At 65.7% G+C, this 25,858-nt stretch overlaps 1 protein-coding gene across 1 annotated transcript in view; it reads left to right on the plus strand.

Annotated features, from left to right (window-relative positions):
* ADGRB1 (adhesion G protein-coupled receptor B1) overlaps window positions 1-19,425 on the plus strand; it is a 75,411-nt gene extending 55,986 nt beyond the window's left edge. The window contains exons 21-31 of the mRNA XM_065903094.1: window positions 412-562; window positions 973-1,042; window positions 2,589-2,655; window positions 4,963-5,048; window positions 9,502-9,673; window positions 12,548-12,643; window positions 14,183-14,237; window positions 16,052-16,755; window positions 17,718-17,753; window positions 17,935-18,039; window positions 18,632-19,425. Coding sequence (XP_065759166.1) covers window positions 412-562; window positions 973-1,042; window positions 2,589-2,655; window positions 4,963-5,048; window positions 9,502-9,673; window positions 12,548-12,643; window positions 14,183-14,237; window positions 16,052-16,755; window positions 17,718-17,753; window positions 17,935-18,039; window positions 18,632-18,832 — 1,743 coding nt within the window. The 3' untranslated portion in view covers window positions 18,833-19,425. The remainder of the gene's footprint in view (window positions 1-411; window positions 563-972; window positions 1,043-2,588; window positions 2,656-4,962; window positions 5,049-9,501; window positions 9,674-12,547; window positions 12,644-14,182; window positions 14,238-16,051; window positions 16,756-17,717; window positions 17,754-17,934; window positions 18,040-18,631) is intronic.
* Window positions 19,426-25,858: the final 6,433 nt, after the last annotated feature.

Consider the following 25,858-nt stretch of genomic DNA (forward strand, 5'->3'; position numbering starts at 1 on the left):
TCTCCTGGCCAGGCGTGGGGACTGGGTGTCTGGAGTCTCCAGTGGGACTGGTGCTGTGAGATGACCCGCTCAAGCTCCAGCACGCTGGCCCAGCGTCGGTCCCAGGCCCCCCGAGCCTGTCTGTGCCTTGTGGTGTGGTCTCGGGGTCGCCAGCGGATGAGTGGGTGGGCTCCCGCGGCCTCTGAGGCGTCTGCGAGCAGGTGGGGAAGCCGGGGAGAAGCAGAGGTGTCTGTCCCTGGCAGCTTGGGAGTGGGGTCGGGCAAGCATGCCCCAGGGCCTCAGGGCGCACAGCCCGTCCCCGGCGGTGGGGCGGGTGAGCGCTGGGTGGCGTCCTGCCGGGGGCCTCGCCCAGGTCACGGCGTGGGCACGGGGCCAGGTGAGCAGCGCCTCCCCGCCTGCCTGCCCTCGCAGGTGGTGTGCACGCTGGTGGCCGCCTTCCTGCACTTTTTCTTCCTGTCGTCCTTCTGCTGGGTGCTGACCGAGGCCTGGCAGTCCTACATGGCCGTGACGGGCCGCCTGCGGAACCGCCTTGTCCGCAAGCGCTTCCTGTGCCTGGGCTGGGGTGAGCGCTGCAGGGCGGCGGGGTGCCCCCCGCCCGGCCCCCTCCTAGTCCCCCCCGCCCCCTCCGCCTCCAGGGGGTCACCTGGCTCTACCTGAGTGCCAGGTGAGGAATAACCTGGTGGTGGGAGTCTATCCCAGCCGATGTCCGGGGTATACTTACGGTGGGAAACGTTTCCTTCCTGAAGTCCTGAGGTGGCTGGGCCTCCTGTCTCACGCGCTGACCTGGCCGCCCTCGCCCCCGTCTGCGGGCTCTCGTCGTTGTCCACCTCGTGTCCCCCCTCTCACGAGCTCAGTCTCACCCTCTGTTCAGGGGCTTCAGAGGTGCCTTGTCCCCTCCCCTCCCCCACCTGCAAAGCTGGGCCTTAGACGGTGGGGGTCCCCCGACACCTTTCCTTTCTGCTCCTCCCCTAGGGCTCCCTGCGCTGGTCGTGGCTGTTTCCGTGGGATTTACCAAGGCCAGAGGGTACAGCACCATGAACTAGTGAGTTGGGGTGGGGTGGGACGTGGTGGAGGCCGCACGGCTCCCCCAGACCCTCCCGCCGCCCTGGAAGGTGAGGGCTGGCTGGGCACCCGTCTCAGGGCCTGGCGAGAGCGGGGGCCCTGGGAGCTGGAGGCCAGGCCCAAGGTAGCCCCCTTCCCGCTGTCCGCCAACTCCTCCTGGTGGTGGGCAGCAGGCTCAAGAGAAACAGGCCCTGGGCGCTAGGAGCGCCCATGTTCTCAGCTGCCTAGGCCCTCAGAGCTTCCGTTTTCCCGTCTGCATGACAGAGAATCCAGGTCTTCAGGAGTCTGTATGACCCCTGGGGCTTCCCTGCTGGTTCAGATGGTAAAGAATCTGCCTGCAATGCAGGAGACCTGGGTTCGATCCCTGGGTTGGGAAGATCCCCTGGAAAAGGACATGGCAACCCATTCCAGTATTCTTGGAGAATCCCATGGACAGGGGAGCCTGGCGGGCTACAGTCCATGGTTCGCAAAGAGTCGGACACGACTGAGCGGCACATGGTCCCTGGAGGGAGTGCGGGATGGAGCGTGGCAGGGCTGTCTCACAGATGAAGTCACTGAGACCTTGAAGGCTCAACCAACCCAGGTCCAGGGGCCTTGAATGCCAAACCAGGACGCCATGTGGCTTCCTAGGGTGTGGGGCGAAGAACTGAGGCCTGGGAGGCCGTGGCTGTGGTTGTGGGGAAGAAGAGAGCGGCGACAGGAGGAGGGGCCACACAGGCCTGGCTCCCTGGGGAGCCCAGGGGGCCGGGACGTGACCAGGCCCTGGGGCAGGCATGCCCTGCACTTGACGGAGGACCCTGGCGGGGGTGGGGGCTGTGAGTACCGGGAAGGACGTGTGGACACTGACCCCACAGCTGGGAGGAAGGAACACCAGTGTACCCAGCTTGGGGACAGATCAGGCGGGAGTGGGATGTTGCAGTGGGGTTCTGAAGGATGAAGATGAGCGGGTTTGGCAGATAGCACGGAAGCTCAGGGCAGATGAAACAGAAAGCGTGGGAAGAAGAGCAGCCCTCCCTGGGCTCAGGGCTCCTGGGCGCCCCCCTGGCGGGTGTCCAGGAGACTTGAGGAAGTAAGTGTGGTGGTGAGGAGGGCCCAGGTCCTCCCGTGAGCAGTAGGCCCGATGCTGAGGCCCTGGGGCCTGTCTGGGGTGAGTGGGCAGGAGAAACTCCAGGCCAGGGACCCAGCCCAACATTTTAGCATGATGCCAAGAGAGGGTCGGCACGTGAGGTTGGGGAGGGTCTGCAGGGCGAGGTGGGGAGCCCAGGCCTGGGGGAGAGTTGGGGGAAGGGGACCGTCAGAGCTTCCCGCGCCCCCTGCTCTGGACCAATTCCACCTGTGAACTTCACCGTCAGCCGCCTGGGGGCTCCCTCGAGTTGCGAAGCAGAAGAGTTAATCACGCTCGCAGCGTCCTCGCTTCCTCCTCCCTCTCCTGGGCTCTGCACCTGCCCGCCTGGGAGCAGGTGGCGCCCGGCCTGTGCCTGGGTGGGGTCACGTCTGGCCACTAACCAGCCTGCCTCCCTCCCTAGCTGCTGGCTCTCCCTGGAGGGGGGACTGCTCTACGCCTTCGTGGGACCGGCTGCGGCCGTCGTGCTGGTACGGACCCCCGCCCCTCTGGCCCGGACTGAGCCCCTCGCCTCCCCCCAGGCCAGGCCTCCAGTTGGGTCTGCTTCCCCATCAGGGTCATCCTGGTCAGCAGGGGCCAGTGGGGCCCTCAGCCCAGCCGGGCTCATTTCCGTGGGTGCAGTTGGCCTGGTGGCTGTGCAGCGGCCCTGTGCCTGTCGGGAGGCCTGTGCGGGTTTGAGTGAGTGACCGTGAGGGGACAGACGGATGGCCAGGCCAGCAGAGATGCGACCACGCCAGGGTTTTCTTTCTCTACTGGTCATTCACTGGAAGAAGGGAGCCCCTTCTTTTGCTGGATCCCGCACTGCCTGGCATTTCCTTTCTGCGGTTCCCTCCCATTTGGTGAGGATGGCAGTGCCCCGGGCACACAGGGTTACCATCCCCAGGTCACGGGTGAGCAGGGAGAGGCGGGAGATCTGAGCCTGTCTCGCCCTCCTCTCCCGCTGCCCCCAGGAAAGGGCATCGCTCTGCAGGGTCCTGCTCACCGGGCTGGGCCTCACTGCCTCGTTGTCAGACCTGAGCCGGGCTGGGGTCGCAGACTGGACGTGGCAGAGGAAAGTGAGGCCCAGGGCACCCAGGGGAGGCTGGGCCTGCAAGGGACGGGAGATGGGAGAGCCAGCGGGCAGGCGGAGTTGGTAGGCAGGATCCGTGGGTGGCCCCCAGGCCCCTGCCCCCAGCCCCAACCAGCCTGCTCCTTTAGTCTGGAAGACTGGCAGGGAGCGGTGCTGAGTGCTCTGCATTTCAATGCCGCTGGTCAGTGGGCTGGGCCTCCTAAGGGCCCAGGGAGGGGCGATGTCAGAGGCAGGAGTCCCCCGCATTCCTTCCCACAGTGCAAGGAGGGCAGGCCTGGACCTGACGCGGTGTGCACTGCTGCCCGGGGCCCCTCCTGTCATGCTGGCTGGTTGTTCAGTTGCTCTCACGTGTCCGACTCTTTGTGACCCCCTATGGACTGCAGCACGCCAGGCTTCCCTGTCCTTCCCCATCTCGCAGAGTGTGCTCAAACTCACGTCCATTGATTGGTGATGCCACCCAACCATTTCATCCTTGGTCGTCCCCTTTTTCTCCTGCCTTCAGCCTTTCCCAGCCTGAGGGTCTTTTCCACATGTAACACGGGCACGCGCAAGTGAAAGAGGACACAGCCTGCTGCAGGCAGGGTGGCGGCCACCGGTGTCCCCTCCCCTGCCCCAGCCGTGGCAGAAAACGAGGTCACCTGGAAAGCCACTCTCACCCAGAGGACGGGAGGCAGGGACACGCCTGCCGCTGTGTGTGCAGCCATGAGCGCTTGGAGTTGAGGGGGCCCCAGGGAGTCGGCCTTCCCAGACCTCCGGGCCCAGGGTCACTGGTCCAGGGACCCCCGGAGCCCCTGAGTCTCTGAGACACAGGAACCTGGCCAGGGGTCAAGCAGCCTGCAGAGTGGAAGCCTGAGGGCAGGGCATTCCGGGGAGAGGGAAGACCAGGGCCTGGTGGCTGGTGCGGACGCTGGGGACAGCCTGTCTCTGTCGCGGGCGGCCGAGTGAGCAGTAGCATGAGACTCGCCTCGGCTCCCAGAAGCACTTCCCGGGGCAGGTGCCCAGTGGTCACAGGTTCGGGGGAGACTTGTGGGGCGGTGACCCTGAGTTAAGGTCTCTGAAGGGCTGCCTGGTTTGGAGAGCAGCGTGGCCCCAGGCAGAGCCAGGATGGGGTGGTGTCCCGGGATGGCATCAGGTCAGGCTCTGGGTGAGCTCGTTTGTGGGACGCACACAAGTTGCTGGGACGCTAAGGACGGGGGCGCAGGGTGAGCCTGGGCACGACAGCAGCTGGACTGGCGGTCACCTGCGGGCCCTTCTGCGGTCTGCGCAGGACAAGTGCCCTGCGGGGCTGTTTGGCCAGCCTGCTCACATGCTTGACCGCTCCGGGCAGTGGCCGATTTGCCCCAACCCCAGCCTGACCTGTGGACTCCATCCCAGATGGAATCCTGGCTTCACAAACTGCTGTTGATCCCAGGAGAGGTGGCACTGGGCCTGGGGACCCGTCACATGGGAGGTTTGGGGGTCTAGTGGGACCGTGTGGTGTGGAGAACCCCTGCTAGGTACTGGGGCTCCGGGAGGGATTGACAGGGCAAGGGGACCAGAGTTTGGGTGAGCTGGCAGCACCCCCCTGCCCGGGGCCTTTGCATCCTCCCTGGAGCTCCTTTCTTCCCCCGCAGGGGGCTGTGCGAAGCCCCGTGCTGCCCTGGGGTTGGGGGGCCAGTCCCAGTGCCCCTGCGGGCACCCCTCATACCCGCTTCCCCCCATCCTGCAGGTGAACATGGTCATTGGGATCCTGGTGTTCAACAAGCTCGTGTCCAAGGACGGCATCACAGACAAGAAGCTGAAGGAGCGGGCAGGGTAGGAGCGGGCAGCCGCACCACGCCCCACTTGAGTCGGACGACCCGAAGCCCCCGCCCCCACCAAGCAGGTCGGGAGACGGAGGCACGGAGTCCCTGACAGAGCAGGGGCTTCACAAGTTCTCAGAGGCGTGAAACCGACTGCTTCCCGAGACCCCGGGCCCGCAGGGTGGAGGGCGGCCCGCCCGGCCTCTCCCTGCCCGTCCGTGGTTGGCTGGCCCTGAACCGGCATGCGCCCCGTCTTTGCGGTGCCATCAGCACAGGGGGGTGCAGGGCCAGGCGGGATGCTCCTCCTGCCTGGGGAGCCAGCCCCGAGAGCCCGGCGCCCGGACAGGCCCGCGACACTCGGGTGGGCGGTGCCCAGGGGCTGCAGTGCCCAATCTGGGTAGAGGCGCGTGGAGGGGGGCGATGCTCCTCCAGCTGCGGGGGCCGGAGCCCCCGGGATCACAGACGGGCCGGCCCTGCTCCAGCGCCGAGCCCGCCTCAGCTCACCTCTGCCCTGTGCGGGTCTGTGGACGATCCACGCCCTCCCCACCCCGTGTGCCAGTCCTGCCCCGTCTCCATCTGTCTCTCTCCCTTGCCTCGTCCTGCTCTTGCTTTCCCCATGAACAGAGCTTTAGGAGCCCTTCTTCGTGGGCCAGGGGCTGGGAGCCGGCAGGCCTGGCTGTGGGCCAGGGCCTGCACGGCCTGGGCATCTGCTGAGTCTGCGAAGCGGGGGTTGGCAGGCTTGTCCCAGAGCACAGCGTCAGCCACGCGTGCTCCGGGAACGGCGGGTCAGGGCGGCAGCGAGGCTGGGCCCGTCCGCCCCGTGGCACTGTCTTGTTTCCTGCAGGGACTCGTGCGGCAGGGTCTGCAGTCCTGCTCCCGTCTCACAGCGCAGACCGAGGCTGAGGTTGAGGGTGGGGGCAGGGGCGGGTGGAGCAGGGCTGCCGTCGGGTCAGGCCGCCTGCCCCGTTGGGCCTTCCCTGGGTGCAGCAGTGCTGGGGCTCGAAAGGCCCTGGACTCGCCTGCGGGCCTGACCCCAGCACCCCGCACGCTCAGTGCTGGCCAGGGGGCCACTGCCCAGGTCGCTCGCAGGTGCCCCCGGGACGATCGGGCGAATCCCTCCCTCTCTGGCTGGGGCAGCGCCTGGACCTGTCGGATGTGGGGGACCCGAGGGCGGGGACTGTGGCTTCGTCCAGGTGTCCCACTTCTTGGTGTGAATGTGGGCGGCTCACGTCACGCTGTGCAGAACGTGGGTGCACACTGGCCCGGGCCGGCCCTGCCCTGCGGTCAGCCGCACCCAGCCTCAGAGCCCACACGCGGCTCTCCCGGCCACCCAGCAGGTCCAGAGCCCCGGGTGCAAAGAGACCCGGGGACCCCTGGCCCCCCATCCTCACCCCTGCCCTGGAGCCTTGACCCTGGACCCCATTCCCCCAAGGAGGCTCGAGCTGGACACCTTCTGATTAGTTTTGGGGCTACACCCCTCCTGCTCCCCCTGCCTGTTTCTGCGAGAACAGTTTTGCTCTCATTTCAGTCTGTTAATTTCACTTGCGGTCATCTGCCCCAGGCCCAACTCGGGTGCCCCCCAAATGTGCCGAGTGTGCAGTCCTCTCTGAGGCCAACGCCACCTCTGAAGCCGCCAGTCACTCCATGTCAGGCCGCCCCTCGCCCACCGGCGGGCTCTGCGCCCCGCGGCCCCATCTCGTTCGTTTTACGCTTTCTCTGTCCTTCGTGTCGTCTCTGCTGCCCTCTCCGGGCCTCGGCAGCCCCCCGGTCTCCTCACACTGCTGTCCCTGCCCGGCCCGTCTCCTCCCTTCCGTCCTCCAGGGCCTCACGGAACCAGCCGGGCCCGAGGGCCGGGAACCGGGCCGGGCCTCTGGCTGTGTGAACACAGTCCACTGGCGGCCATTGTCAGGGTGTGGTCATGCTGGGGTCCCCGTGCTCCGTGCGAGCGTGGTGGAGTGTGGGAGGAGTCGTGTGTCGGTCGGGAGTCGCAGTGTGAGAGGTCGCTGCACCTGTGGAAACCGGGTGTGTTGGGGCAGCCGGCCTGTTCGCTGACCCGGCCGCCTCCAGGGGCCGCAGGCAGGGCAGGGGCAGTGCAGCCTGGGGGCTCAGATGACCCAGGAGCGTCTGACTGTCTGGTCCCCAGAGACAGGGGTCCCCGGGACCCTCCTTGGGGAGGGCCCACCTGGCCTCAGGATGCTCGAGGTGGAGACGCAGCATCCTCTGGAGGGGGACAGGCTGCTCCTCCGTGCTGGTGTCCACAGCCCGGACACTGGGGCTCCACTGGGCCCCTCCGTTGTTCCGCAGGCAGGCGGGCCTGTGGGGTGGCGGACAGCCTCAGCTGTGACTCGGGCTGTGCTGAGAGCCTGTCCCCGGACCCCTGGGGGACGCACTGGGTCGGTTGCACGGGAGGTCAGCTGCAGTGGGCCTGCCCCGCCCCATTCACGCCCAGACCCCTCCCCAGGGCGTCTGACTTTCCCACGGGGGAGCTGTGGACCTGCCCCTCCCCTGCCCAGCAGTCACGCCTGGACCTGCACGACAACCCCCCCCCCCCCCCCCCGCGCCTTGCTGCAAGGTGGAAACGCTTCAGAAGCTGCAGGGGATGGGCTGCAGGCATCTGAGTAATTTACGGGTCCCCAGGCCCCGGCCATCTGCCAGCCGGCTGCAGCACCTGGCTGTCAATGCCAGGCCTCCGCCCCGGGGACAGTGACTCACAGCAGGATGAGGCGTTTTGGTGGGGGAGGCCCGGCCCCTCTTGCTCGGAACATGAGGGGGTGACTGGGCCCGGGGATCTGGCCCGAGAGGGCCTGCCGTGGAAGAGAGGAGACAGACCGTGGGGCCCTGCCCACCCTACGGGGGAGACAGGCCCAGGCCAGGACGGGGCCCCCGTCGTGGGCTCTGAGGCGCTGGGCCAGGTGTGGGCACGGCAGACAGGCGTGGAGGGCACACAGCCTGCAGTGCAGGTCCCCAGCCCAGGGGTTCCGCCTGGCCCCCTTGTTCTCAGCGCTTGCCATCTGGGGGGCCTGTGAGGCAGCAAGAGAGGCCAGGGTCTCGCTCTGGAGGCCCGCCGTGCCTAGGGAATGTGCCCCAGAGTTGGGGGCCGTCCCTGGGGTGGGAACCCGGGCCCTGGAGATGGCCGGGCAGGGCGGGGGAGGACATGGAGGCCCAGGGAGGCAGGTGTGGCCACTGTGCCCTGTCCGGGCCGATGAGGGCCATTGTCCCGCAGGGCTGGTTCCTTCACCAGTGGTCCATTGCAGGGGCGGCACGGCTTTGGTGGCGGATCTCACCGTGCTGTCTGGAAGCCCTGCCGGCTCGGGGCTTGGGGACCTAAGCGGACCCCAGCCTTTCTCCCACCAGCTCCCCCCTGTGCCCGCCCCGTGGTCCTGCCCCACCTGCTCCTGGCTCCCCTTCTGACCAGGAGCCCCGTGAGGGAGGAGGGCCCATGAGGCCCTGCTCCCCCTGCCCCTGGGGAAAGAGTCCCGCCAGAGCCCCTGCGGGCAGTCACTGGCCCAGGGGCAGAGCCTACCCTAGCTGTGGTCCTCAGGCCCAGCGGCCCTGAGAGCGGGAATAGTGGTGGGGACAGGGCTTCAGGCAGGTTTCCTAACACTGCACCCAAGGATCCTGCTGGTGCGCCTTCTGTCCCCACACAGCCTGTTGACTCACAGTGTCCCCACTGTGGGGACAAGGAAACAGCCCAGAGTGACCTCCCGTGTAGCCCATGGTGGTGCAGAGGGTGATGCCTGCCTCGGAGGTGCTCCTGGAGGACTTCCTGGAGGAAGGGGTGAAGGCTTCAGAGCCAGACAGCTGCTCCCCTGGGGAGGGCAGAGCAGGGCCCGCCAAGAGGGGGACGCGCTTGCCGTCTCTGTTCTGTTTGTCTGTACTGTCCCTGCACCGTCCGGCCCTGTCTGTTGTCTGTCTTCTCTCCTCACAGTTCCGCTCCTTCCTTCTCTCTGAGGAGTCCTCTGGTCCCCCGCCCCCCACCCCGCTGACCCCAGCCCTGTCTCTGTTCAGCACTCAGAGGCCTGGCCAGATGCCTCCCCTGTGGCGTCCTCCTGCAGTCCTGGCCCTGGGCCTCTGGCTGGGGCTGGGGGCCCTGGGAGCAGACCCCTCCTACCCCAGCTCACCCCTCCCTGCAGAATGCATGTCTCCCTCCTGGGGCCTCCGGGACGATCAGGCACCTGCGTCTTCCAGAGACCCCTCGCCCCAGCCCTCACTGCCACCCAGCTGCTTGGGACCCCTGTGCCAAGGCCCCAGCTGCCCGGCGAGCCTCCAGCTGGGGGTATTGCTGGCAAAGTCAACTCCCCAGGAGAGGAGGCAGCCGGGCTGGGTATGGGGGGGGTCTTTCTGGTGGGGGGAGAGGGCGCAGCCGGGGCGGTGGCCCGGCCCGGCCCAGGGCAGGTGCGTTGGCAGGCCCCAGAGCAGGCGCGTTGGCAGCCCCCGGGGCGACGCTGACGCCCCCGCGTCCGCAGGGCCTCGCTGTGGAGCTCCTGCGTTGTGCTGCCGCTGCTGGCGCTGACCTGGATGTCCGCCGTGCTCGCCGTCACCGACCGCAGGTCCGCCCTCTTCCAGATCCTCTTCGCCGTCTTCGACTCGCTGGAGGGCTTCGTCATCGTGATGGTGCACTGCATCCTGCGGAGAGAGGTGGGCCGGCGGGTAGGCAGGCAGGGGGTGCCCACCCTCCCTGGGCCTTGCGGCAGGGCCAGGGGCCCGCACTGCCCTCCATGCTGGGGATGAGTGGTCAGCCTCCCCGAGGCAGTAGGAAACCGCCTCCTCAAAGCCGGAAGGTTCTGGAAGGAGGCGGAGGTGGGGGAGGGGCAGCTTCCTGGGCCCTGACTCTTCCAAGAGGCTGAACTTGGGTCCAGCACTCAACCGGGATTCAGTCAACATGACAGCTTCCATAGGAGGTGCTCTGGCTCCCTGTGCTGGCTCCGGCCGAGGCGGGGCTTGCACCCCAGCTGGTGGGGCCCAGAGGTGGGAGTGGCTCCCGGGGCAGCTGGGGCTCCCATTCTGGCATTTTCTGGGCTCCTCTGGAAGGTACAGGAGAAGGTTTTTACCAAACTCTGGCCAGACCGTTTCCTGGCTGGTAGCACCGACGGAGGGGACGTGCCCTTGTCCTGGGGGGCGGGAGTGTGACACACCAGCATCAGACGTCGCTGGACGAGAGCCCACCCCAGGGTCTCGCGGAGGCAGTGAGCGCGCTGGGCAGCCCAGGAGGCCAGGCCGGAGCGCCCCTCGGTGCTGAGACGTCCTGAGACCCCGGGGGCGATCCATCTTCTGCCTGCCAAGCCAGCGCGGCCCACCCAGCCTCCCAGCTTGGAGCTTCCTGTCTGGGCGTGGACGCCAGGTCCTGTCCTAGGGGCCTGCAGAGCTGAAGATGGGGCCGCCCTGGCGGGGACAGCCAAGCCCACTCCCCACCCTGCTCACACCTGGGGGAGATGGGGTGCCCCTCTCCAGGGGCTCCTGCTGTAGGAAAGACAGCAGGGCAAAGCCCCAACGTTTCTGCCATGGGAGTGGTGCCCCCACCACCTACAGACGTCCAGTCGGTCCCACATGTCAACTCTCTAGCCCTGAGGCCCCAGGGAGAGCCTCCCCCGGGACAGGCGGGGCCCACCTGCACTGGAGCCAGAGACGGCCCAGGAGGAGGTGACCTTATGGACCCACGTTGACGCCGTGCAGAGAGAACCTCGCTCCCCCAGCCCAGCACCCGCTTGGGCCTGGCCCCCCGCCACTCTCGCATTAGGGAGCCTCTGGACAGTCCCCAGAGTAGCTCGTGCCCACTCACCTTGGATGGACTGAGGCTGCAGTGGCCCGGACTTGTGCCCCTCAGCTGCCTCGCCGTCTGCAAAGCAAGACGGGCAGCAACGACAGAGTGACATCCTGAGTCAGGAAGAGAGCCTGTGGGCCTCAGAGATGTTGAGTAGAGACGGAAGCACTCAAAAGATGGAGGAACAGAGGCTGTGTCCCCAAGGGGGTGGGGGCAGAAGTCAGACGTGGATTCAGGTGACGGTGTCCCATGGAGGGTGGACTGAGCCAAGGGCGGGCTCACGGGGGCTGGCATGAACTCGGCTGTCTGGAGTTTTGGGCCGCCCCTTGGGACACTAGGTGGTGGGTTTGGAAGCCCCCATGTGCGCCTGCAGGGCTGGGCCGGAGGACCCATGGGCTGGCCTCCCCCACCCTCGGTGAGCTCCGGGGAGCTGTGCCCACTCATCTGTGCTGGGGAGGATGGGCCAGGAGGGGCCCTCAGATGCCGGCCCCGTGGGCACAGGACGTCCCGACGGGCACAAGCAGGGTCCTTGCCAGCACCCGTGGAGTCTGGGTCGCAGAGCGAGGACACGAGACATGGGGAGCCGGCGGCCGTCCATGCCAGGGGACAGCATGTCGTCCATACCCCCGTGTCCACCGTCTCCTGGGCCAGGCCTGCCCCGCTGGGCGTGCAGCAGGGCCGAGCAGGTGTTTGCTAGCCAGTCGGCGAGTGTGAGACTGGGAGTGTGCACCAAGTGTCTACGGCCCTGAGGCCAGCAAAACCCTGACCGGCCGGGTGGCAGTCTGCATTGGGCCTCCTCCCAGTAGCACAGGTTCCGTGGCCAGGGTCAGTGGGCACGGGTTCTTGAGTGTGTACTGGGTCGGTGTCTGGGAGCCCTCCTCCCAGCTCTCCCCACCGTAACTCAGGACACCTCCTCCAGGCAGCCTTCCGCACATAGCCCACCCCACTCTCTGTGCTTTAGCCTCCTGCACCTTCGTTTATTCCCTGCGCACCCACCTTGTGGCCTCTGAAGTGTCCGCGCCCTGAGCACGGGCGCTCTGCTCACTGCTGTCCCCGCGCCTGGTGCAGCAGGTGGAGGTGGTGGCCGGGGCTCCCACTCGCACAGACCAGCATCGTCCGTGGCTAACTGGGTCTCCTCCTCCTCCTCCTCTGGCTGCTTCCTCCTCCCCGGCTCCCTGCCGCTTGCTCCCCGGCCCCTCACTCGCAGCCACCCTCTCTCGCCCATCTGAAGAGCCCGAGGCCGTGATGGCTCATCCCTTCCATGGAGCGTGCTGTTCTTGGTGATAAGGGAGCGAGAACCCGACCCCGGCTGGCCCCAGACATTCAGGGACGTGTGGGCCACAGTGACTCAGGAGACATCTGGATACCAGCTGACTCAGGCCGGCGGTGGTGGGCTTTTACCCACAGGTTCCAGCCAGGAGGGCTTGCAGCATGTTCTCAGGGACCCAGAGCTCCATGTTTTCTGAGTTTTCACCCCAAGACGGGCATAGAGGAGATCTCAGAGGTCAGAGCAGAGGTCTGGCCCTGGCCGGCTGCTGTTGAAGCTGCTCCACGCGTCGTGCCCCGCTCTGGCCCACAGACAAGCGGGTGCCCCTGTGAGCGCCCCCCACCCACCCCCGCCGTGGCCCGTGGGCCGATGTGGCCTGCGATAGGCCCGCCCCTCACCAAGATCCTGCCTGCTGGACTTGAGCTCGGCTTCCCGGCATTGGGGGCATAGCTGGCCATTGACTCCCTCTGCTCTCCATCCACAGGTCCAGGACGCTGTGAAGTGCCGTGTGGTGGATCGCCAGGAGGAGGGCAACGGGGACTCGGGGGGCTCCTTCCAGAATGGCCACGCCCAGCTCATGGTAGGGCTCGGGGCCGGGACACAGGCAGCCCCTGCTCAGCCCCCTGCCGGCACCTGCGCTAGGCCCCAGCTGCCCATTAGGAGGACCTCCGAGCCCAGTTTGAGGCTGGGGTCTCACGGAGGTGAAAGCCCCAGTCCGGGGGCATGGACCGGGTCAAGGGATGAGGGAGATGGGTGGGGCTGGTGTCCGCCCCGGGCTCATCCTCTGGCGCCAGCCATGCCCTTTGTCCAGACACCACGCTCTGGATGTCCGGCCATCCGCTGGACTGCTGCAGCCGTCCGTACAGCTTTCAGGCCTCCCGCTGCCCGCCCACTCACCCCCTCCCCTGCCCTGAGCTTGTGCGCGGTCACATCCCCTAAGGACCTGACTCTTTGGTCCTCTTGTGTTACACACACTGTCCAGTCTCAGGCACCGCACACCCCTGCCTACTCCTGCTGCCCACTTTGCAGGTGTCACCTCCTCCAGGGAGCCTTCCCTGAGCCCCACCAAGCCGCCTGCTCAGACCCTGGTAGCATCCTGGGTGAATTCTCCATGATGTCATTTGGTGCCCGCTGCCCACTGGGTGCCCCCGGCAGGTGGGAAGTGCTCGTTCAGTCTTCGGGGTGCTGGCCACCTCGCAGGCAGGGCCTTGGCAGAAGCTCAGGGCCGGGCTCAGAGAGGCATTTTCAAGGGTGAAGCACGGGCCCAGGATGGGCGGAAGCCAGGTCCTGGATCCCCTGACACTTCTCCTGGGCTCTGACCTCTGGGCAAAGACTTTGTGATCTTTCTGACAACCTGGCCTCCACATTTGCCAGGAAGGAATTTCTAGGCTTGACTAAGGGTCCTGCCATCCCCCGGGGTCCCCAAGGCCTAGGAGAAGGCCACTGCCATGCTTGGGAGGCCCGAGCCAGGTTCCCCAACCAGAGGGCTCCCTTGGGGCCGGGCAGGGACCCCCCCCACTTCGCCTTCCCCACCGCCTAGCCTGGGGGGGGGGGCGGTGCAGGGGCAGTGCTGCTGCAGGAGTGGCAAGCCCCACCCTGGCATGAACCCCTGCGTCCCGACCCCACTGTGCCTGTCCTGGGCCGGCTGGCCTCCACTTTCTCGTCCCTAGGGCTGTGGTGGGGGCCATAGGGGTGATGCCCACCCCTCCCGACACACGAGTGGTGGGCAGCAGGGGCTCCAGTGTGGGGCCCTCCGTGTATCCCATCCCACTGGACGGACCAGAGGCCAAGGGTGTGAGCGAGCTGTTCCTAATCACAGACGCCCGGGAAGGGAGAGTGCTCACGTGTGCGGGTGCGTGCACACACACAGACGCACGGGCATGCAGCCGCGCACACGTGGGCCCGCAGGGGCACACAGGTTCACTCTGTGTCAGCGCATCAGCCCATCGGCACCCTGGAGCCTGTGGACACCCTTGGCCCTCCGGAGCTTGCACACACACTCTGAGGTGTGGCTGCAGCTCTGGGGCGGCCCTCCTTCCCAGCCTGCTGGCAGCGTGGCGCCGGGGCAGCAGCCCAGCCCTGCCTGCCCACCCTCACTCTGCCCATCTCTGTCTTGTAGACCGACTTTGAGAAGGACGTGGATCTGGCCTGTAGATCAGGTGAGCGCCTGACAGGTGAGAGCGACAGGTGGCCCCGGCCTGGGCCCTGTTTCTTCTTTTCTCCGTGCGTCTGTCCACTGTCTGTCCTCATCTCACGCCCACAACCACCTCCAGGCCCCCATCCCCCAGCCACGACCCCGAGGCTGCCCGCAGGGTCAGAGAGCTGTCCTGGGGCTCAGGCCCGGCAGGGGAGGGGCATCCGTGCCCAGGGATCCCTCAGGACTGGAGAGCACCGTCTGGGGCTCCCCCGCCGCCAGCCTGGCCCACTCCTCGCCCTCAGCGTGCCCCCATCCTCAGCCCTCCGTCCCTCCTGTGAGCCCCGGGGTGGCCCACCCCCCTGCCCCCTCACAGGCCTGCCTTCTGTGTTGCCTTCATTCCCTCACTGTTAGTCCATCCACGGAGGCGGGGCTGGTCGAGCTTCCAGGTTGGGGGGGGGGGGCGTCAGTGGGAGCAGTGAGCCTTAGGCAGGTGATGAGCTTGCAGGAAGCAAGTGCAAAAACAGAATCGCTTGCCCAATGAAAGGAAGCTGTCCAGGTGTTGTCGTATTGTGAGCCCGGTGTCGGGGCCACCCAGGACCAGCTGGTTCTGTTCCCTCTGATCTATCAGACGTCTGGGAGCATCTTTTCTAGAGATGGCTGTGGGGAGGGGCGGGACCAGCCCTGGGCGGGCAGTGTCAGGTGCTGCCAGAAGGACATCAGGAAGGCTTCCTGGAGGAAGTGACCTCTGGCTTGGTTCCTGCTCCATTTTCGTCTCATGCGCCAGCCTCTCTGAGAGGTGACCCCAAGGCTTGGGGGCGTTTGGGGTCTTGGGCCTGGTCCCGTGTGGAGCTGGCCTCTGTGAGCGTCCAGTTTGTTTGTCGTTAGTAACCTGGCCCAGCCTGGCCTGTCTCCTCGAGAGGAGCCCGTGGCCAGGGTACAGGGGCCCGCCCAGGCCGGCACAGGGCAGATGGGTGCCCCAGCGAGTGCCCGGGAGGCCTGCAGGGAATCTGCGCGGGGGGCCCACGGGGCTAGACCCAGGCTCCAGGTGGACAGCCGGAGGGGAGGGACACGCATGGGAGGGGCAGCGAGGGAGCCTTTCCCGACCATGAACCTGAGACAAGGGGCGGGGAGCGCATTTGGCAGGGAAGTTGGTAGGTTGGTTGGAGGACCAGGGGCAGAGCAGCACTGCAGACTGGGTGTTAGTGTTGACACTCGGGGGGTGGAGAAGAGAAGGGGCCTGGGACCCCTGGCTGTTGGGGAGGACAAGGAGGAGGACCAGGGTGGGCCAGTGCCCGCTGGTCTCAGAGGAGGCTGCTCAGAGGAGGAGGAAGCAGGAAGCAGCTGACACGCACTGGGCCAGGGTGGGACATGGGCGCCTGTCCACCGCCAGTGCCGGCGTCAGGAGGTGGGGGGGCGCTACCTCCAGAGCAGGTTCCCGAGGACTGGGCCTCCGTGGGCTGTGGGTGGCGCTGCCCATCGCTTTGCGTTTTCCATGGGCCAGAGGAGGCCGAGCTGACCGGCAGGGACCAGGCAGGTGGTGGGGATGCCGCGGCCCAGATCAGGTGGAGGTCAAGGCAGGCTGGTCCCGCAGCTGCAGAGCAGAGAGGCGGGGAGTGTGGTCCCACCCGCAGGGGGGCTGTGTGCCGCGCCACCAGGCAGCACGGGCTGCCCCCACGCGCCCGCCAGCTGCTGTGGGTGGCGGTCGTACGTGCCCCACTGAAGGCACACAGGAGTGCCAGCTGCCGCAGCAGCAAACACAGGGCCAGCGGTGCCCAGATGAGTCAGCAGCTGAGACCTGGAGGGCCCGGCGCCGCCCCCCTCGGTTGCCCTGACCCCTGTCTGTCCCCACAGTGCTGAACAAGGACATCGCAGCCTGCCGCACGGCCACCATCACGGGCACGCTCAAACGGCCGTCACTGCCGGAGGAGGAGAAGCTGAAGCTGGCCCACTCCAAGGCGCCCTCCAACTTCAACAGCCTGCCGGCCAACGTGTCCAAGCTGCATCTGCACGGATCACCCCGCTGTCCCGGCGGGCCCCTGCCCGACTTCCCCAACCACTCGCTGACTCTCAAGAAGGACAGGGTTCCCAAGTCGTCGTTTGTCGGCGACGGGGACATCTTCAAGAAGCTGGACTCGGAGCTGAGCCGGGCGCAGGAGAAGGCCCTGGACACGAGCTACGTGATCCTGCCCACGGCCACGGCCACGCTGCGGCCCAAGCCCCCAGAGGAGCCCAAGTACAGCATCCACATCGACCAGATGCCCCAGACCCGCCTCATTCATCTCAGCATGGCGCCCGACGCCGGGCTCCCGGCCCGCAGCCCGCCCTCCCGCCAGGCCCCCAGTGGCGGGCCCCCTGAGCCACCCCCCACCCAGCCCCCACCACCCCCGCCCCCGCCACCCCCGCCGCCCCAGCAGCCCCTGCCCCCGCCGCCCCCAATTGAGCCGGCACCCCCCAGCCTGGGGGAGCCCGGGGAGCCCGCTGCCCACCAGGGGCCCAGCACGGGGCCCGGGACCAAGACAGAGAATGTCTCCACGCTGTCTGTGAGCTCCCTGGAGGTAAGGGGGACCAGGGAGCTGCTCCCAGGACAAGGGCAACCTAGCAGGCAAGGCACAGGTGTGTCGGCCCTGTGGGTTTAGGCGACGGCTCAGCTGGGGGTGCGGGGCATTCAGGTTGGGTGGCAGCCAGCCTCAGGGCGCCCAGGCCTGGGAAGCCGGGAGGCCAGCGTCTCCTCTGTGGGAATGAGCCCTGTTGGCAGTGTGGGAACACGAGGCCTGGGCTGGGGTGACCTTGCCTTCCCCTTGCCTGCCTGGCATGTATCAGGGCCCTGCCTCAGGGGGCAGTGTCTGCCTCCCTCCAGCCCTGCTCCCGGGACCTGCCGGGCCCACACGGTCTTGTCTGTGCCAAAGACACGACTATTCAGGTGGTCATCCTCAATGGTGATCTTGCTGATCGCATAGGGCTCAGGAGCCCTCAGCCTGGACCCTGAGTCCAACCCCTTGCATGGTTGAGCAGCACACCCCCCCTTAGGCCAGCCTGAGGCCTGGAGTTGACCCCCAAGCCCTGCTCAGCCTGTAGGACAAGGGCCCAGGGTTGGGAGGGGAGCCAACCAGGCCCAGTGCCCTCAGGGAGCCCCAGACGCTGCTGTCCGGGCTCCCACCCCCGGGCCTGTGCCTTGGGTGACTCAGCCCTGGGGTTCCAGGTGTGTGGCCGCCAGAAGTGCTATGACCCTGTGTCGCACTTTTCCTGTCCCTGGGAGCGTGTCCTGGGCTGCCTGAACTGGACACCCTTGCCAGTCCTGGTTGCCAGGTGTCTCCAGGCAGAGGAGCCTCTAAGGGCCCGGGGTGCTTACTGAGAGCCATAGCTTCAGTGCAGTCGAAGATGTGTCCGCCAGGGCTGGGCTGAACAAGGGTGGGCTGAGGCAGGGTAGCCCTGGTCTCCCTCAGCTTCTGGCAGGAGCTCGTGTCTAGGGGATCTGAGCGTATGCTTGCCAATGTGCACCAACCCCTTCTCCCCACAGCGGCGGAAATCGCGGTATGCGGAACTGGACTTTGAGGTGGGTCCTGGTGTCCCCTGTCCCAATCACCCGGCCCAGGCCTTACAGCAGGCGGGGAGGGGCTGGGGAGCCCCTGCTCCGCACCCCCGCATCGGGAGCCCAGTCCCCAGAAGCCTGCCTGGGCGGGGCCAGGGCAGCCCCTTTCCTGGCTCAGGGCTCGCTGCCTCCCCTCCCGCTGCAGAAAATCATGCACACACGGAAGCGGCACCAGGACATGTTCCAGGACCTGAACCGGAAGTTACAGCACGCAGAGAAGGACAAGGACATGTTGGGGCCAGACAGCAAGGTGTGGAGGAGGGGCCTGGGCGGGGCTTTGGGGGCGGAGCCGAGAGTGGGGCGGGGGCGGGGGCCGGGGCCGGGGGCGGGGGCCGGGGCCGGGGCCGGGCATGGACAGGGCTATGAGCCCTTAGGTAAGCGCTTATCTCCTTTCTCTGGTCCTACTTCATTTCATTCATTTATTCAAACTTTGCCCAGGACTGGCGTGGCCCAGCCCGTGCTAGACCCTGGAGGGACAGGGCGGGTGGGCGGGACTGTCCCAGGGCTGGCTGGAAGGGTAGGCAGCATGCCGGGCTGACCCTGTCCTGGGCGAACCTGAGCAAGTCTTCCCCCCAGCGCCAGGCAGCAGTCAAACGAGGGGTGCTGAGCGGGCAGGGACCTCTGGCTGTCCTTCCACGCCCTATACTCCGTGGTGGGGGTCGCTGCCCTTGTGTGGTCCGGAAAGGCTCTGCTCCCAGGCTCCCCACTCTGTGCTTGGGTCTCCCTGCCTCATGCACCTTCCTGCCCGGTCCCTTCCTGACGGCCTGCCTCCTCTTCTCCACGCCCTGTCTGCTCTGCATCTCTCCGAATGGACTCCCACCCATCCACTGCCCACCGGCCAGCAGCCAGAAAAGCAGCAGACACCCAACAAGCGGCCCTGGGAGAGCCTCCGGAAAGCGCACGGGCCGCCCGCATGGGTGAAGAAGGAGCTGGAGCCGCTCCCGCCATCCCCGCTGGAGCTGCGGAGCGTGGAGTGGGAGAAATCGGGCGCCACCATCCCGCTGGTGGGCCAGGACATCATCGACCTCCAGACCGAGGTCTGAGCGGGCGGGCGGTGACCACGCACCGGGCCACAGACGAGGGACGCTGCTCTGCCCGCTCCTGCCGCAGGATGGGCACAGACACGCTCGTGGGCGGCGGGCGAAGCCCGCGCCCCGGCCTCAGGGCGCTCGGACGGCGGCCAGGCAGAGGCCCGCAGTGCTGGGACCAGAGCCAGACGGGACAGGAGACGGCGGCCCCCGTGGGCACAGGGCTCCAGAGGCCGAAGGTGCCTCAGACTCTGCCCTCCTCAGGCCCAGCCCTGGCGGGCGGGCAGACAGCCGAGGACAATGGCCAGGCCGGGCGTGGCCAGCTTCCCCGGGGATGCCCGCCTGAGCTGCTGCAGCAGAGGGCCAGCCTGCTTGGCCCGGCCGGCCTGGCACCGTTTTTTAGACACCCCCGCCCCTCGGAAGCAGCCAGCCCCCCCGCCCCCCAACTCCTTCCAGGGCCTGGGTGCCCCTCCCCAGACCCAGGCGGAGAGCACAGCCCTCTCCCCTACGCCACCCAGGGCCAGGAGCAGAAGCCCACTCCGGGAAGAAACAGGGGTGGGGAATCTATTTTTTCTCTCCTTTTCTTTTCTTCATAAAAAGAATTAAAAACCCAAGTCCTGTCTGCGTGTCTCTTCTCTGTGCAGCACACAGCGGGGCCCTGGTGGGCTGGCGGTGGTCTCTGCCGACTTCGATGGCCCTCCCTCTGAGCAGGGAGAGCTGGGGAGGCCTGGGGGCTTGCACCCACCTGCTTCTCAGCCTGAGCTCTGAAAGGCGGGCTGAGCGTGTGGACACTCTGGGTCCTGCATTTCTCCTGTGCTTCCAGCAGGGGGCAGCTTGAGCCTCCGCAGGGAGCTGGCAGGAGACCTGCGGGGCTGCAGTTGGAGGGGTGGCCGATCCACTCACCCTGGGCTGCGCGCCCCACCCTGTGGAGCCTCAGGGCCTCTACCAGCCAGGCAGACCCCCTGGGCCCTGAGAGGCAGCAGGCAGAGGCCTGCCCATGGAGGAGACGTGCATTTGGGGGCCCCAGCACCCTGAGATTATGGGCCACTAACGATGTCATCCAAGAGGAAAGCAATGTCAGAACCAGCTGAAAAGCCGTGGGTGCTGCCTGGCGCAGGGTTCCCGTAGCAGCCCTGCCCATCCTCTCTCCAGCTTGTGGGCCTCTCAGCAGGCATGGGTCACCTGTGACCCCGCCCCCTCGCCCAAAGTCTTCACCAGCAGGGGGACGGGGGAGGGGCTTGGTGAGGGCTGCCCACTGTGAGTGACCACAGTGACCGAGGACGGAGAGAGACTGGGGACCTTGCCTGGCTGGGAGGGGCTGAGTGGCCACTCTGACCCTGTGTGAGTGGACAGCAGTGAGGGAAGGAGGCGTGCAGCAGCCGAGAGGTGCCAAGGCCTCCAGCTTCGCACAGCAGGCACTTGGGAACCACTGCTTGCCCAGGGCACACAGCCCGAGTCCAATTCTGAACACTCCAGAAAGCCAAAAGCTGGGGTGAGATTGGCCAGCAAGACGTTGACCCAAAATGAAGCTCATTATAGCTCATTTGAACTTCTCAATGCACACTTGCACATATTAGCGTGTTCCCTCTGGGGTGTTTGGTGGAACCTCACACGTGCACCGTACTGGCCCTAAATCCAGAGTCCCAAATTCCAAGCCCATCTGGCCGGGAAGATTCAGATGAGGACCATGGCCTGTGCTGCCTCCCTCATCTTCAGCTGTTACGGAAGGAAGCCAGACACCCGAAGACACCCTAGGAGCAGGCTGTCCAGGTGGAGGAAGTCCTGGGCCCCAGCAACAACCCTGGGGAAGGAGGCCCAGAGCGTGGGGCCAGGGTGTGCAAGTCTGCGGTTCTGCAGAGGGCTCACCAACAGCCATCGTGGATCAGTTCCCTGATCTTCCCATTCCTGTCTGTGCCCAGAATCACACGCAAAGGAAAGACTGAAGGAAAAACGCTAAAGACAAGGTGGAACCCAAGCCACCCACTCTGTGCTTACAAGAGGAATAACTCAGATGGTGTGAGCCGCCGGTGTCGGGGCTTTTGGTGTGGGACCAGGGTCAAGATTCAGTGTGAGGTCAGACTCAGGGCTCAGCGTGGAATGAAAGTCAGGGTCAGCATGTGACCAGGGCTCAGAGCAACCAGAATCTGGACCAACCTGTGACCAGACTCCCCCCGCTTTCCCTCAATCCCAGCCCCACTTTCTAAGAAGGCCATGTCTTCCAAGAGAGGCCACACATTATCCTGGCCTGGGCCCCATGCTCACAGCTCTTCAGTGCTCTTGACAGCCTGGAATGGTGACCAGGCACAGAAATTGCTCTCTGCTCTCTGGCTTTCACTGCAAGAAGCCCGCCAGGGAGGGTTCCATAAGACACCAAAACCTGAGGGCCCTGCCTGAGTCTGCCGTCCTTCACCTTGGGGTGAGCCCCATGCTGGGCAGCGGTTCAGGCCCGAGGGCGTGAGGTGCTCAGAGCTGGGGCAGGGGCCGCCGCAGCCTTCGGCTTGCCCCTATATCCCTCCAGCTGTTCGGACTGCTGTGCCCCCGACGGGGACATCTGCACATGAGGGCACTGACACTCAGAGGTGAAGAGAGCCCACCAGTCCCTCTGGGTGGTGAGGGTGAGGCTGCATCTAAGCCCCAGTCTCCCGGCTCTCATTCCCGGACCCTTGCCCTCACGGGTGGGTTACCCAAGGGCAGCCATGTACCCTGTCCCTCGCGAAGCCGAGAAGGTCTACTCTGCTGCCCTTCGTCTGCCTTTGGCAGCACCGCCGTGCCCAAGGGAGAGGGGTGGGGCTGGGCACGGTGGTGGTTACTACGATGGGCAGGAACGTGTGCAGCCCAGGGTGGTGGTGACAGTTTTGTGGATGGAGCCGGAGACGGAGAAAGTGACGGTGATGATGGTGGCGTTGGAGATGGAGGGAGCGACAGTGGTGGGGAGTGATTTTGGTGCTGGTGATGCCTACGATGGCCAACACCATGATCTATGCTGCTGAAGGGGTTTCTGGGATTGAAAAGCAGCATCTCACCAGGTCACCTTGTCCCCCACAGCCACAGACTGGGAGTATCTAGAGGGCAAACGGGTTGACAGGTAGAAGGAGGGGAGCATGAGGACGGTGACTAGAGCCTCTGAGTCACTGGGGGTGGAGTCGTCGGGGGCCGACTTTTCACCGGCACCGATCCTCCGGAGACCGGAGGCCTCCCCACCTGGCTTCCGTCTGCTCACTCCCTTTCCTGTCCCCAGCGCCAACAGCGCAGGCACATCCAACAAGGGCCCCCACCCTTCCCTGGGGTGGGCCCGCCTCCAGGCAGGTAGAGGCTTTTTCTAAGTCTTCCCACCTGCCTCTCCCCCTCCGAACTTCCTGGCCCCTGTCCAGCGCAGACACACTTGCTGTCAGAAGCCCTCCCGGCGGTCTAACCTCGTGCTGCAGTGGGAACGCTTCCTGTCCCCAGCAGCTGACCTGCTCAGTTCACCGTCTGGACTGCTCATGACCACCAGGGGAGCACTCCTAGCCCCTGCTGGCCCCTCTGGGTCTCATTCAAGAGGAAGGATCGACCCCTCCACCCCCAGGCTTCCGACGCAAATCCAGGGTGCTTCCTACTCCAGCACTGGCTCCAGAACCTCCCACTGGCTCACAGTGTCCTTCCCAGCCCTGCCCCACCTGCTCGCGGTGACCTGTGTTGGGGAGGGAAGACCCGGAGAACCACCGCCTCCCTGAACCTTCTCCACGTGGATCCCGAGGTGACAGGGCAGCTGGGGTACCACTTTAGAAGCCCAGAAAGTGCCACCCACCCCTGTCTCGGCCATCCTGCCTCCCTGGGAGGTGACCGGGCCATCTACGCTTTCAAACAGAGGTAAAATCTGGGGGACCGTGCCTCCCGCCCAACTCCCCAGGCCCCAGCAGGTATCTTGACTGAAGGCCTTATTCTGAGAAAACCCCACCCCTAGGCCCTGGGGAGGGGACCAAAGGCTCTGCCTGGAGCCGCCCCAAAACTCAGAGGACAGTGCTCGTGGGGGTGGGTGGCACAAGGCCCCCGCCCATGTTCCGGTTCTGCCACCGGCTGCCTATAGCCCGGGAGGTCTCAGAGCCCCTGCCAGTGGGATTCCGCAGTCCCCTCCCTGCAGCCCCCGTGGAGACGGTGGGCTGATTCTGGCCCCAGCGGGACCTCCTCTGGCATGTCCCCTCCCCTGCTGCCCACTAGCCACTGCAGCATTCCTGCCCCTGCCTGGGTCTGGTCAGAGGGGCCCAAGGCAGTGAGAGCCCCCATGCGGGGCAAACCGATGGTGGCCCCTGCTCCTGGCCGTGGGGCTCCTGGAGCAGGCGGCCTCGACCTCGGGCAGGCCCCTCCCCACTGGTCCTCGGTCTCCCCTGCAGCTTGGCCGAGACCCCCTTCCGGGGCTGGCGTTCTGGCTCGGCACTTCTCCAGGCCCAGGGAGCGGTGGGCTCCCCAACTTATTTTCTCAGGCCCTAAAAATAGCCAGGAGAGGAGGGGCGCCTCTGAATAACTCCGAGTGTGCCAGTCACGGCCCCACTTGGAGCGGAAGCTTCTCCAAATAAGGCCTTGGCAGAGGCGGAAGCAGCACCCACAGGCTCTGCTCACGTCAGCGCCCAGCTGCGCGGCACTCCTGCCTCCCCCCCAGGATTGCCAGCCCCGGGGCCGCCCCAGAGGGTGGTCGGGCCTGGGGCCGGGTGCGGGCCGGGAGCCTGGCAGTCCTCTCAAGCTAGACGCCCGGAGCCTGCCAGGCTGGATGCAACTGCCCAATGGAAGGCGCTGGCCCCAGAGTTTGGAAATACGGAGCCTGAGACTCCTCAGTCTGGAAACCCGTGCTCACGAGTGGGGAGTCAGCACAGTCCAGTCCAGGCCCCTCCCCAGGCCCGGGGGACAGGAGGGCAGGGCCTCTTCCTCCCCACATCCCGCACCCCACACCCAAGCCTGGCCTCCCAGCCGGCGGGCAGCCTGACTGGGGATGGGATGGGGTGGCCTGGGCAGGGGGTGGTAGTCGCCCCAGGAAGGCGGAGGAGGTGTTGCTGGGCTCAGATGGCTCCCTGGGAACACCAAATGGACCCCACCCCGGAAAGGAGTTGGGAAGAGGCAGAAGGCGGCGCTCCTATGGTCTCTCTCTCTGTATATCAATCGGAGATCCTTTGGGGGCAGAGAGTAGGTGGGGGTGGCCTGGAGGTCGGGGTGCCAGGACAGCTGGGCTGCCCATGACCTCGGGGACCCGTCCACTCACTAGCTCTCTGTGTCTGCCAGCCCCGTGCCCTGCCTCGCTCCTGTGTCCTTCCAGACCCCCTCAGATCCCTTCCAGGCTCGGAGGCCCCCAGCCCCTAGCGGGGAAGCGACTGACAGCCTCCACCCCAGTCCCCGCTAAAGGCCAGCTCCGGGCTGGAGGAGGGTGGGCAGGGGTGCAGGGCAGGGAAGGGGAGGGACAGGGTGGGGCTGGGTGCTGATTCTTAGGAGGAGAGGGTGGGACCCTGAGAGCCAGCGCGGGCAGCCAGAACAGGGGCGGGGTCCCCCCGGGGAGGGACCAGGCTGAGCATGCAGGGGGGCGGGGTGGGTAGCCGGGCACCCAGGTGGGCCTTCTGAACACAGGCTCAGAGGCTGCTGATGGGGTATCAGCCCTGGGGAGGACAGAGCGGCTCTTCTGCCCCAGTCTGGCTGGGGCTCCCCATCCTCGCTCCTCCCCAGTCCTGAGTGCCGCCAGAGTCATCAGGCTTTGGCCTGGGGGTCTGGTCCCCCGTAGAGTAGGGGCCACCCCGAGCCCCAGCAGGCGCCTGGGGCCTGCTCTCCCAACAGCTGGGGTACTGAGAGAACCTGGGAGAGCAGGCCCACCAGAGCACCCAGGGAGGTGGCACGGGCCACCTCTACCTGCTGCGGGTGTGCGCCGGGGAGAGGGGCCGCACAGCGAGCGGAGCGGGCAGGACAGGCCGAGGCGGGCTCAGTCCAGGCAAGCTGCTCCAGTGTTCTGTGTGACCCAGGCCTGCAGGGACTGTCGCAGCGGGTTCAGGGCTCCCAGAGAAGGTGGCCCTCGGTGAGGACCTGAGCCTTCATGTGACTCCCTGTCGGGACAGAGGGCATGACGGCAGGCATCCAGTGCTGTTACTCAAATCCCCCTTCATAGAAGAGGAGACTGGCCTGCAGGGAGGCTGGGCAACTTGCCCGGAGTCGCAGGAACGAGTCAGCGGTGCCCCGAGCTCGGGGCAACTGGCAACGCTCGGGGCAACTGGCAACACAGCGCTGTCAGCGCAGCGCTGGCCCCAGGCACAAGGGCAGGTCCATCTCGCCTGGACCCCGGCCTGGCCCTGGCAGGGGCCTCAGGCAGGAGGGCGACCTCGCTTCTCCTCGCTCCTTCTCCAGCCGGGACCCACCCCCACCCTGACTCCCTCTCCACCTCCGTCTCCAGGACTCTGCCTCCCTGGCTCCCCTTAACTAGTCCTGCTCATCAGCATTTAATTATAGAACTAGTCAGGCTTTCTAGTTCTTCCTCAGTCACTTTTAGCACGCTGTGTATTTTTAGAAATCCACCTATTCCAGCTATGTTTTCAAATGTATTAGAACTGAATGGCTCATCTTGTTCTCACCTTTTTGATTTCCGAGGAGTCTATGCCGGTCGCCTTTGTAGTCCCCAGTTGTTTGAGCTGTGCCTTCTCTCTCTCCTTTTGTGTTTCAGTTTATAAAGAACAGGCTCTGGGCTTTGTGTTTTAATCATATTTTTCGTAATTACCAACATCTTTGGACTTGTTTCCCCATCTTCTTTAGTGTTCTATATTTGTCCTGTTTTCACTGTACTTTAAAAAAAAACCCTCTTTCTTGATTTTTGGAGTGGTTACATTTAACACATTTATTTTTAGTCCACTTTTATCTTTTATTGGTTGGTAAACTATACAGATTCTGTTTCCTTTCAGCTTACCTTTGAGATGTTGAAATATAACCAGTTATTTGACTTAAGGACCAAAATTTACCAATATATTAATCCCCCTTTCATGCAACACAAGGACCTTGGAACACTTACTTTCTTGGGGCTTACATGGTAATAGTTTCTAT

This window comes from Muntiacus reevesi, chromosome 12 (assembly GCF_963930625.1).
Source record: "Muntiacus reevesi chromosome 12, mMunRee1.1, whole genome shotgun sequence".
NCBI lineage: Eukaryota > Metazoa > Chordata > Mammalia > Artiodactyla > Cervidae > Muntiacus > Muntiacus reevesi.